The sequence below is a fragment of the Pseudomassariella vexata genome (genome assembly GCF_002105095.1).
Source record: "Pseudomassariella vexata strain CBS 129021 chromosome Unknown BCR38scaffold_5, whole genome shotgun sequence".
Taxonomy (NCBI): Eukaryota; Fungi; Ascomycota; class Sordariomycetes; order Amphisphaeriales; family Pseudomassariaceae; genus Pseudomassariella; species Pseudomassariella vexata.
Genome location: NW_024467960.1, coordinates 2,339,409 through 2,350,093, shown reverse-complemented (window position 1 = coordinate 2,350,093; position 10,685 = coordinate 2,339,409). Strand labels below are relative to the sequence as shown.

Sequence of the window (10,685 nt, the reverse complement as noted above, 5' to 3'; positions counted from 1 at the left end):
GGCCCAGATAGCATCGATCTTCTCAGGGGGACTTTGTTGGTAGGTTGAGAACCAACGTAGTATGGTAGTGGACGTAACGCAGTCGCCAATAGGGCGAACCGACGACGCAGCGTATGTATTTAGTCCAGCCATTAGGGCACGGTTTGACATACGGGAGTACTAGTAGAGGTACCGGGGGCTTCGAGCCTACGGCGTATTTAATAATAATAATAATAATAGTTAAAAGATCATTTATTTACTTACTCGACGGTAGATTCGAACTAGTTAAATTAGTTCAAAGGGCGTTAAAGGAGCGAGATTACGAGGTTAAAGGCGACTAAAAACGCGAAATAATGGCACAAACATTACCAAGGATTCGCCAAGATGATTCTATTTGAGGTCGCGGTAACGGCGAAGCTAGAGTGCGGAAATGGGCCGCGCATCCATATAAGAAAGTCCACTTACTGCAGCAAAGCTTTGAGCTCAGCATCGGTCGAGCTTGAGATTGGATATGAGAGTAAAGACAGACTCTCCACACCTCATGAAGCTGGCATCCATTCGTATCGGTTTCCTGCCTGTGATCTTCAGGGTCCTCCTAGCTCCGGGGAGACGGGGAACAAGGGGTGTGGGAGAGGTCGAGTCAATTGGTCGCTGCCATATACTACGTAGCTTGCGGTTCCGGACTGGGTAGAAGCTGTGGTGATACGACCACGACTCAGCCTGTCAACGCTGTGATGCAATGCCCAAAGAGACCCCATTGTGTTCGCCACCTCCAGTCGGAGCATTCGCTGGTTTCTTATATTATCCACATAGAGCGAGGCTGTGATGTGACGGACCGGCCAATATGGGGATTGGTATGAACGCGCTTCAGTTACCGATGCACGGCATAATGCGGTTGCGGTGGGAGTGAAACGTCAACCCTTGAGGGCAAAATACTTGGAATTTCTCATCTGCCCAGTGTAGAGACTGTGATGATAGAGTGGCGCATGATTGGGCCATAACATGACTGGCGAGAAACGCAGTGTAGGTCATCGCGTCCGCTTCCCCATGAAGGGCCTGTTTCACGCACAGTTTGACTACTGGGGAACTGCTGCCAAGAAAGTTGCCGTCTGTTCGTCGAGCATTCGACGACGACATGTGACGAGTCCACCAAGGAATGCAGGTGGATAAATTGGATATTTCTCCATCGGAAACCCTGTCTCATTTCGTGAGACGCTTCAATGAGAAGCCGACCCTCCAATCTCACCTTACGATGGATCGGGATGTGAGGGTTGGTTGAAATTTAGAAGTCGAGTCGAGGTGGTCGTTGAATTGGGCCCCTGCTATAAGCACAAGGCGAAGATGACGTCGAGGCTGCAGTAGCGGCGAGCCGCCAGCCTGCCGCTGCAGTGTTTAATTTGTCGTCTGTATTGTTCGCCCCGCAGTGTGCGCCACTATATAGTCCAGTGGACTACAGCGGCACACCCCTGACATCCCTCGACCCTTGATTTGCAATGCTTGCTCGTAAGTTGCAGCTGCCTTCTCAAAGCGCGAAATCGGACACCTCTGAGTTGAGCTCAATTCCCCATTATTTCTTACCGTCGCACGTGTCCTCCTCCTCCTCCAAGTCGCGTGACAGTACGCAGATAGTCTTGGAGGCTATGTCAGCAGCAGTTCTTCTCTCAATTTGAACACGTTTTTTTATTTTTTATTTTATTTATTTTATACTTTTTTATTGGTTTCTTCATTTTAAGGTTCTCTTGGCTCTCGAAGCTCGCGGTTCGGTAGTGGCAAAACGGCGTCTGTGTTCGCGTGTAGAAGCTATTGGAGCAATGGGCTTTTGCTCGAAATGCCATCTAGGGATGTCATGGGAATCTGCCGGTTCACTCACTTCTCACCCGCGCACGCCAATGCCAATGCCATCGGATTGAGCATTTCCCCCTCGTTTTCCCATGTTCAGTCAGGCTGCGTAGCACCAGTTGATGAACGCCATTGTGGCCATCATCTTCTAAAGGTAGCGGCGGAGCCTCCAGGGTACCGGAACCAAGAGAAATGCAAATACTTGGTAATTAAGCAACACCCGGACAACCCTCTGCCTCCAGTCTCGATATCCGACTGCAACACTTGACTGAGTAAAACACTTGTATGGTCTTTACCCGGGGAAACCCGCATCGATGCTAGTCGAGTACGAGCCCATCTCCATGGCGCGTTACTCGAGCTTGTCCCCAGCCGCTGAGAGAGCTCCCGCTATCAAGCCCATTTATTATCCAAGAGAGTTACTGGTCGCATAACTGCACCACTATCACAATGACAACCCGGCAATGGTTTTTTCGCCACCCGTCCGTCTGCGTAACGCGCGCAATTGCTGACTGGCTGTGACCCAACCAGTCGTCCTTCCAAATCCACCCCAACCAATAAACCAATACATAGAGGACTACACTAATCGACGACACGACCGCTGTCACGCCTTTGGCCTACCAATACCAATCGACTCGCTCCTGCCATTAATCTCACCGCCACTTGTCGAATCCATGGCGACTCACCATCCATCACTTTTTCCTAAACAAAAAACCGACTGGACGCAGTTACCGGGGGTGATCGCTGTGCTGATACCGGGACCCTCGCAGCCCGTCTGAGCTCATCTGCTTTACCTACATAGTAATGCACGACTGCTGATCCCTTCCTGTCTTTTCTACCCAAGTTGGGATGGTACCGCAGACCTCCGTCGAGGTACACTACGGAAAATCCCAGCAACCTTTTGCACGTGAGGGTGGGAACGGTGAGGAGTCTACTATGTATTGTGGAACGGACATCGCCCGATGTACCGCAAGTACCGCTGTTCCTCAAGGTTCAACGAGTAGGGATTATCAAATGGATGGATGGTTCCTCTTGCCTTTCGCGCCTGCTTCTCCATCCTCCTAATTGTCACCGCCGCAGTGGCCGCTGTTCTACTTCTGGGCCATATTAAGACAGCGGATGATTATGCTATGGCAGCCTGGACTGTGGGTGTTACCCATAGAATTAGCATGGCGTGACTTGGCTGCCGACTACGGCAGCAGGGCCAAAGGGGGTACTGTCGTAATGTCGCGCTTTTCAGTGTCTTTACCAATCTCCCAAGTTTGCCAATCACAAAGGATCTTCATCCAGTCATGACAAAGACGGATACTCCGGATCAGGAGGCTGACGGTTCCGACTGCGCCCATCTTGTACGCGATACACGATTATCAGGGATACGTACTCGTAGATATGCGAAGGGAAAACGCGGCGATGCCAAGGGAACCCAGCAAAGTGGGACGGTAGACATAGTTTCGCCAATCTGCTGGGAGCCTCGCGCGCTCCGAAATTGGCCAAAACTCCTGAAAATCCGGCACCTCTCCAGAGTTCGCGTCTCGGGAGATAGACAACATCTAATTAGACGCGGGTTGATCGTCAGGGCGTGGCCAAAATCCGCGTGCGGACGGTGATGCACGGCGCCCCAAACCACAAAATTGGGTAAGGAAAGCGTTGATCCGATACTCGAAAAGGCAATCAACTCCTTGGGACGTCAAACCTTAATTCTCACCAAATCCTCCCCTTTCGGATCTTTGGTGAATTGTGATCTTCCCATCTGTCCCATCTTCCCAGCAAATAAACAAGAAACTGGCGACGAAACCTTCTGGAAGCTGTCGATCGGTGTACACTCTTGATTTGTTTCTTGGTGAACTCTTGTTGTGTGGCCCCAAGACACGGATAGCCTCCCGTGAAACACCAAAGCATCCTCCGCAAGTTGGGTCGAAGTGTATTGTATGTACGTACCCCGTCGTCCGACGTCATCTGTTCTCTTGTGCGACGAATGCCGTCACGGATGGTTTCTTGTGTTGTCTTCTCCTTGTGGTGCCGATCTTGGAGGGTTATCGGACCAGGGAAGTGGTAGAACCTGACGAACGGATCCCGTCGAAAGGGAGACGGGTGGATGAAGCTGAGTAGATGGTTCTGCAGGCCGCTATTCGGAAGGCAGCACACGATGGCTTTCCATCTTGTCAGTCTAGTGGAGGATGCGGAAGAGTGGTTGACAACACTTGCATAGTAGTCACGAGCGCTGTCTTGGTGAATGAATATACCTCGTCAAGTTACTCTTAATGCCGTGTGAGGGAGTAAAGAAAGGCGATATATTCTGTTCCATGCCATGTTAAGCCTTGCACATATCATGCGACTGGCTCATTGTGCGCTTCATGATACCGGCGTGGCCGAGTGGCTGCTTTTCGCAGTTTGCTGAACATAGAGCGCCGATCATGGACCGGCAGCCATCTGTCCGGTGGTTCCTTGCAGAGTTGTCGAGTCGGGTCATGGCGATCCGGCAGCCTCGTCCGACACGTTTTCCGTAGTGACACAACGTGTGGTAGGTCATACTGGTCAGCGTAATAAATCCATGAACTGTCAACTCGGCTTGCGATGTTTGGGAAAGAGTGTTGCACCTGGTCCCGTCAGATCCTGACAGCACACACGTTAGTTACTCGACGTGAAATGTAATTGAAACCTGTTGAATGCAGTAACACTTCTTTGATATTTTGACCCAAAACTACTGTACAACTCCTCACTAGCGCCACCTCGTGTTTTGGAATCTGTCCCTATCCTACCGTTCGTCCTCTTACAACACAATGGCCAATTCGGACCTGTCGATGCCATCTTCATTAAGATTCGGATAATACGGAACCATAGCGTCGGCAGCCTGCACGTAAGAATCATTGTACAGCCGCCAGTATGGCTGACGTACTTTGCGTGCGGGATGGAACAGACCGGCCCAAACGTAGTTCATCACGAGGCCAGGCCCAACCGCCATTCGGATGGCCTCGATTGCCTCAACGATTCTGTCGATGACGTGCGGGCTTGTTTCAAAGAGATTGGGGTAGAGCAGGTTGAGGAGGTGGACCATTGCATCTTCACAGCCAAGACCAACCACACCAAGCGCAATATGCTTGACGACGGAGGCAGCTGTTTGACGATGCACCTGATCACGATCGATGAGGGCGTCTTCCAGCAAAGGCGTCACGGCGTACACGTAGTCCTTGGCCATTTCGCCAATGTACTCAAAAAGGAACGAGAGAGACTTGAGAACGCCGTTCTGAACATTGAGTTCGGGTACTCGATACTCGTTCATCAATGCCGGAAGCACAGTGAACGGAGCACAAGTCTCGGCAACGATACCAATGGCGACAGCCGTGCAGACACGAGACTGACGCTCCTGAACTCGGAGGTTGTTGAGTAGAGTTGCCAAAACATCTTGTGGTCCAATGGCCTTGGCGATGAAACCGAACGTGTTGTTTGCTGCTCGTCGTATGCCCTTCTTATGAGCCTTGAGCATGTCTAGCAGCTCGAAGCAGATTCGCATCCATTCCCGCGCGTTGACGCTTTCTGGGCCACGATCGGCGATACGCCCAACAAGATCGATGGTGTTTTCCTGTACCTTCTCGTGTCGGTTTCGTAGAATAGGGGTCAGCCGCGGAAGGAGGTCTTTGATAGGCGGCTGCATTTGGCTGATTCCGACGACGGTGACAATGGAACGTAGAGCACCGAGAATCGACCCCAAAACCTCTGGATACTCTTCGCCCAGATATTCATAAAGCACAATACCCAGCTTGCCCATCAAGGCATCTTCCCCACACTGCTTCATGACCATGGCAATGCGTGAAATCAGGTCTGCGGCCTGCTGGCGGACGGTCGCCGTCTTGTTGTTGAGCCGCCAAAGAATTGTGCTAACGATCTGCGGAAGATAAGGCTTGCATCGCGTGCCCAGGGCGTTGACCACAGTGCCAAACCCATTCAGCATGATAACATCCTCCACGCTTTGCTCCTGGAAAGAATGCAGAATGCCATCGATGAGTCGCTCCTCCAACCTCTCGCCAATGTCCGCAGCTCCCAGACCTGCCACCACTTTTTCGACCGTTTCCACCGTCATTTTCCGATACGCTTCGCTCTCGTCCTTGAGATTGCTCACAATTCGTTCCAAAATTTCGCTGACGCCCACCTTTTGGCCAATGTCAACCGTAGTCTCGACCACTTGCCTATAGTTTCGCTTGTCCAAGGCCATGCGGCGTACCCAAAAACTCTTGAAGAACTCATCAAGGACATGTTCCTTCAGATACCCTGCAGTAACACCCTCAGTACCTGCGCACTGGGAAACGACTTTCAGAACGACCTTCTTCATCTCCTCGTCAGGTGAAGAGAACTCTCTGAGTAGAATCTCCATAATCTGACTGGTGTAGTAATTGGCATAATCCTCGTCCATCAGGGGAATGATATAGCCCACGGCCTTCAGGAAGCCGGCGAGGCCCTTGCCTCTTTGTTTTCTCGCACCGGTCCACAGAGGGTTTAGAATGTCGTCAAAGCTCTCGATACCGTAGGGGTTCGAAGCTTCAGCTAATGCTGCGATAGCCAAACTGGTGGCTGTACGCACTTTAGTCTGCTCATCATTAAGATTAGGACCAATACAATCAACCAATCCCTTCAGATGAGGCAAGACGGCGCAACCCATCAGGATAGGAATCTGCTGCACTATCTTGACACCGGTGTGCCGCGCTTGCCATGACTTCTTGCTGCGGCAAACTGCACGAAGGAAGGGGAGGAGTGCGGGTATGCCGAGTGCCGAGGCCACCACGGCGAATGCTCGCGCGGTAGTATTTCGCACGTACTCGTCGACGTGGTCGATATCGGGTCTCATCGTACTAATCATGGTTGCGAGACCAGCTGCTTTGCTGAGGTTAGAGATGATTTCACGGCCCTCAACTCGGGCGTAGTAATCTTGATCAATGAGCAGAGGCTCGATAACCACGAGGATCTTGTGAACATACGGCCTGACTAGTTCATCAAGCTTGTAAAGGATACGATCGATGACCTTGACAAGTAAATGGCGCTCCTGATCCTCCAGTGTCTTCTCCATGAGCAGGGGAAGAATCTGATTGAACAAAGCCCCTGCACCAAACTGTCGCGCATTGTCCGTGAGTTGTCTCAGAGCAGTCTTACGCATTGGAGGGGTACCATTCTTGACTTTGAGGAGCAGCCTCATGATCTTTCGCTCCTTCAGCTCTTCAACACTCAGGCTGTTCTCGTCGGAACCATCTGTCAACTTGCCGAAATATGTCATATCTTCCGGCTTGAAGAACTGGAGATCCCCGACCCCAGGTATCTCTTTTGGCATCTGGCTTCCACCGGCCCTGACGCTATCAGGGTCCTGCATCATGAAGCCATTGGACTGGACTGGCGTCGCAATAACCCTGTGGGTGGGTGCACGAACAGGAGCGTATCCCGGCGGTGGCTCGAGGACCTTGTACCCCTCCTCGGGGCCAGGGAGCAGTGCATCCAGTTCCTCATCACTGATGGCGGCGTTGGGACCAGATATATCAGTACCAAAGGAAGGTACTCCTGAACCACCGCCTATCTGGGATGTGTGCATTGGGGTGACCAGGCCACTGCTGCCGACCGGCGTTGCGGATGGTGCTTGGTCCCATCGTGAGCGCTTTCCAGGAGCGGCAAGTGAGGGCGTTTGGTCCCACCTCGATCGCTTGGATGTTCCCTCGGTAGATTCTGTCGTTGGTTCGTCGGCGGCTGTTGTCGAGACATCCCATCGCTTCTTTCGCTTGCGACTGGCCTCTGTGGACCCTGGCTCAGCCACCTCCTTGTCACCATTCTGGAGCGTTGCGGCATGCTCGCCATTGGTGGCTTGTGCCTCTCGCTTCGCTTGGATTTCTCGTTGGACGCGTTCTTCTTCCCTCTCGAGCTCTCTCCGCTCCATGATCTCACGATAGCTCTCATGCTCGTCGGCACCTACCCGATCAAAGCGGCGCTTCTGGTAGTCCGTCTCTCGATCTGTGATGCGGTTGCTCTTCTCCCCACGCCCTGCAAGAGGATCATCTTCCTCCACTCCGTTACCGTGCGCAAACTCCTCAATCTGGGCTCGCGTCGCTGTGTATTGGCCCACTAGTCGTCGCGAGGCTTCGGCATCATCCATGTCCTCGTCGCCATCTCCATCAGCGGTGGGAATGGAAGAGAGATAGCCAGCATATTTGTCGCCGCCATCGCGTGAGTATAGTTCCGTGTCGAAAGATTCTGTAAGCTTGGCCTTGGTGGATGTGTCGGACCGCTGGTTGGAAGGGTCAAAGGTTCGCGATCCGTTTTTGGCAGCCGCGGCAGCATTGCGCTCTGCCTGCAGCTTTCTGATCGTCTCAAAGTCAGCGTCCGACATGTTTGATATTTTAGCCACCCGCAGTCATGTCCTTCATGGGATGGTAAAGATAAGTTTGGTGATGGATTACGTTCTTGTCGCGACGAGGTGTGAGAGGTGAGGTTTCCTGCTTGACGCTTGTCTAGGTGAAGTCCAAGAAATTGTAGCGAGTAATCGCACCTTGACACGCTAGCAAAGATTGGATAAGATCGGCTCGAGGTCTGTTGAGTGGCGCAGTAGGTAAATTGTGGCTGAAAAGCTCGACCACTGGAGCTGTGACTCCCGTTGTCTACTTCTAGATTTATTCAAATCAATAATTCTTGAATTCTCGAGTGGAATGAAGCCGAGTTCAAGCTAGGTCAGTATTAGAAGCCAAAAATGAGTATTTCCAGCAGGGACCTTGATAGCCAGCACTCCAGGTGATTTGTCTCCTGTCCCTACAACTACATTGTAAAGGTGTGCTAGGTGACGAGTACACACAACTGTATTGCTCTCTTATCCTCATCGATGGTCCCGTTGGTGAGCTTGTCATATGAGAAACCGACTTGTACTGGCTGGTCGATATAAAGCATGTTAACCTCGTTATTCTAAGACCACTCGTTAAGCACCGTGTCCTTGGAGTCAGATGTTATCCGGCGTGGTCCGTTCTCTCCCACAGCTACATCCAGTGATTCGTTGAACAGGTGGAGAGGCAAATGTCCACTTGAACGAGTCCCAGTAAGCCGTGTCAATTGTATCCTCTTCTTCTAACTTCTACATCTATAGTACGATTCTAATAGGTTGTGACGGCGTATTGAAAGCATCTAAACTTGCATTTATAACATGGCCTCCTTTCACTATGCGGAGTATATCAGGATAACCGTAATGGCCTTCGTCTCTTTCTAGACCTTGGTGCAACTGATATGAGCTCTTGCTCAATCGTTGTGTTCTCAAGATCTGTGCCCCCAGTAGCCGATACCCTCCTTTTTCGGAATTGCCGCATAGATCCCACTAAAGTATCTTCTTCCACCTTATACTTCGTCTCAACTTCGCCAGTCACTGTCTCGCATACTTCCGCTTGAAGTTTGACTGCCACTGGGTCAGGTTCTGCCTTGGGGCGTGCTGAGAAGGACTTCAAGTTTGCTGTGAACAGAACTGATTGTGCCCAACCCGCCTGATCGCCCCAAATACGCCGAAAATGATCCCCAATGGAGTGGTACATACTCTTGGAGAGCGACGAGGATTTAACCCTAGCAAAAGAATAGTCTCGCTGCGCAATCTGCCATATGTGGGTATCAACAGGAACGGCCTCCCCCCAGCTAAGGCCCATGAGACAGACACAATCAGCCACCTTTGGCCCAACCCCTACCAACTGAAGGAGTTGTTCATGAGCCTCCTTGTAGTTAGCACGCAGGAGCCCGCTGCGATGGCCGGTTCCCCATCCGGGATTATTGGGGTTTGTCAAGCTTTCAAGCCAGTCTGTTGGCCTCTCCTCTGAGACGATGCGGGCTGTTTCAGCAATGTATTTTGCTCGATAGCCAAAGGCCAAGTCTCTCAGATGGGCGTCAACCTCCTTTCCCTTCAATGCCTCGGGAGTGGGAAATTCATGAAAGGCTTCATCTCCAATATTGCCAATCAGTGGACCGTAATTCTCGCAAAGTTTGTGAATCTGGGTTGAGTTTAGCCTTCATAACGTTTGTTGGGGATGAGGAGACCAACCATTTGAGAGATTCTTGAAATGTTGTTGTTGCTGCTGCAGATGAAACCAATGAGAGTCTCCCAGGCGTCTTGACTGAGGATACGAATGCCCGTGAACTTTGGAGCTTTCTTTCGAAAGTTGGGGTCTGACTGTGACCATTGGTTGTACAAAGCAGCTGCATTGTGCTTCAAACTGAAGTAATGCTTCACTAACTCTTCTGTATCATCCACAACTGTTTCCTCCTTGGCAGAAGTTGATGTTGTGAAGGGTGTACTGGTAGCTGCAGGCCAAGTCGCTTTGTAATGTAGATGGGTACTGTCCTGCTTCAGAGACAGTATGCGACCATAAAGTGACATGTGCCTACATGGTGAATGAGATAACCTTCTACTAGAGCATGGTAGAATTTTCACCTACCACTCATCTCCTAGCTTACGCCATCGGAAAGACTGTCCACAACGGAGTGTGGTCTCAATACAGAGCTCCGTCAAGCTGACAGGCAGTTTCCGCCACTCGGAGACTCGCGCTGCTGGCATCGCGAAATCGATTTTAGGCTGGGTCAGCCTGAAGATAACACATCCGGTTCTTTACAGGATTACAGAAAATTTTTGGTGGTGTTATTTAACTGGTTCCTAGAAAGGGACTGTTTTGGCCCTTCTTAGTTGCTAATGCACTTCTAATGAACAACTTATCACTCAAACACGAGGTCAGGACCTCGAAGTCAGGACCGACCTGAATGTGCAGGGGTGAAAATGGATCCATATACAGGTATGCCTTTCCTAAACTGTACTAGCGCCAGCCGAGGTCTGCCAAAATTTCAAAACTCCAGCCTCGTCCCCGTTCAATGGCATATCC

The 10,685-nt window shown here is 51.1% G+C and overlaps 2 protein-coding genes across 2 annotated transcripts; both read right to left on the bottom strand.

Annotated features, from left to right (window-relative positions):
• Positions 1 to 4,585: 4,585 nt before the first annotated feature.
• BCR38DRAFT_484090 (splicing factor 3B subunit 1) lies at positions 4,586 to 8,176 on the bottom strand (the record flags this gene model as incomplete). Its single annotated transcript, XM_040863705.1, has 1 exon — positions 4,586 to 8,176. The coding sequence occupies one exon, from the start codon at positions 8,174 to 8,176 to the stop codon at positions 4,586 to 4,588; it is 3,591 nt and encodes a 1,196-aa protein (XP_040717430.1).
• A 669-nt stretch (positions 8,177 to 8,845) lies between these two features.
• On the bottom strand, positions 8,846 to 10,523 carry BCR38DRAFT_390196 (DNA glycosylase). The gene is made up of 3 exons (XM_040857554.1): positions 10,248 to 10,523; positions 9,854 to 10,193; positions 8,846 to 9,803 (listed from the first exon to the last, which is right to left on the bottom strand). Exons 1-3 carry the CDS (start codon positions 10,364 to 10,366, stop codon positions 9,006 to 9,008), a joined length of 1,257 nt encoding a protein of 418 aa, XP_040717429.1. The 5' UTR covers positions 10,367 to 10,523; the 3' UTR covers positions 8,846 to 9,005.
• Between the last annotated feature and the right edge of the window lie 162 nt (positions 10,524 to 10,685).

Coding starts and splice junctions, on each gene's coding strand:
- BCR38DRAFT_390196 (XM_040857554.1), bottom strand. CDS start 10,366: ATGCCAGCAGCGCGAGTCTCCGAGTGGCGGAAACTGCCTGTCAGCTTG. Junction 10,194..10,247: donor CGTAAGCTAGGAGATGAGTG/GTAGGTGAAAAT, acceptor TTCACCATGTAG/GCACATGTCACTTTATGGTC. Junction 9,804..9,853: donor TTTCAAGAATCTCTCAAATG/GTTGGTCTCCTC, acceptor AACTCAACCCAG/ATTCACAAACTTTGCGAGAA.